Source organism: Nicotiana tomentosiformis, chromosome 8 (genome assembly GCF_000390325.3).
Source record: "Nicotiana tomentosiformis chromosome 8, ASM39032v3, whole genome shotgun sequence".
NCBI lineage: Eukaryota > Viridiplantae > Streptophyta > Magnoliopsida > Solanales > Solanaceae > Nicotiana > Nicotiana tomentosiformis.
The window spans coordinates 55,449,736-55,451,160 of NC_090819.1; the positions used below are offsets into that span (position 1 = coordinate 55,449,736).

General features: G+C 45.6%; 1 protein-coding gene across 1 annotated transcript; it reads left to right on the forward strand.

Moving 5' to 3' along the window:
- Positions 1 to 792: 792 nt before the first annotated feature.
- LOC138897492 (uncharacterized) lies at positions 793 to 1,170 on the forward strand. The gene has a single exon (XM_070183466.1). It carries the CDS (start codon positions 793 to 795, stop codon positions 1,168 to 1,170), a length of 378 nt encoding a protein of 125 aa, XP_070039567.1.
- The last annotated feature ends 255 nt before the right edge of the window (positions 1,171 to 1,425 follow it).

Consider the following 1,425-nt stretch of genomic DNA (forward strand, 5'->3'; position numbering starts at 1 on the left):
AATTGGTAAACATGTTTCCACTTTTAAACTATGAACATGTAATATTTTGGAAGTCGTAAAGGAAGTTTCTATAAGTAGTGAAATGGGTGTTGTACATGCTATTCTCTTATTGTCTACCTCTTAATATTCATCCTCGCATTATTTATGGGTAAGGTTGGGTAAAAAGCGTCAAGTAGGCTTGCTTGACTGGGGTAACTCAGTTGAGCGTCGGTCGCGCTCCTCGAGGTCAGGACGTGACAAGCTTAGTCTCAGAGCCTAAGGTTTTAAAAGTGTCCAAAGATGTCTTGGAGCTGTGTCTAGTAGAGTTATTCTTATTGGTGTGTTGTCGACCACATCTATAATTTTGAGGCTACTTGGGCATTTAGGAATGCCACCCTTCTTTGTTATTCTAGGTCGTGCGATTGTTTAACTCGTGCACCTTTCTAATTTTCAGCACATGGCACCTAAAAGAAGGTAAGGAGTGGCCAAAGGGCCAATACCACCCCAGGAGTGGCTGATGATACTATGCTTAATGTTGCGGGTGAGCACCCAAGGGGTGAGGATATTCCCCCAAACACAACACTGCTTGATTCCACTCCCGTTGAGAATGCATCAATTCCTGTTCCTACTAAGAATGCACCGATTCCTCCTTCAAGTGATATTTCAGTCCCACCTCCAGCCTCGACTCTCGGTCCCAGTATTTTTGATGTAGACTTTAGGGGATTGAATGCTATTGCTGCTTCTTCTAGCCAACAAGGGGATTCGGCTGGTTCCAGGGTAAACAAATTTCTTTAGTTGGATCCTCCAGTATTTATGGGTACTAAGCCCGAGAAGGAACTCCAAGCATTTATTGATGAGATGCACAAGACCATTCGTGTGATGTGTTCCACTGGGACAGAAGCAGTGGAGTTGGCCTCCCACCTCCTTAAAGAGGTGGCATACACATGGTTTGAGTTGTGGGAGGAGTCCCATGAGGAGGAGAGTCCTCCGACGAAGTGGACTGAGTTTGCGGATGCTTTCATTGATCATTTCTTGCCTGCCGAGTCTAGGGAAGCCCGTGACGTGGAGTTTGAGAACTTAAAGCAAGGCAGTATGAGTGTATGGGACTACCATACAAGGTTTGCGGATCCTTTCAAGGATGCTGCTTACATGATGCCCACTATGGAGGCTAGGGTTCACAGATTTGTTTAGGGCCTTAGACCTTCGGTTATCAACAAGGCTTCTATAGCCGTCTTGAACTCTAATATGAATTATGGGAAGATGGTGGCATTTGCTCAAGCCACAGAGGCCCGAAAATTAAAGAACAAAATAAAGCGTGAGGGTAACAAGAAGGCCCGATCAGCGGGCAACTTTGGTGGTTCTTCCATTGGTGGTAGTTGTGGAAGGTTAGTATTTAGGGGCGGGTCGTCCGAGCCATCATAGTCCTTTGCTCAATCTTCAGCCAGT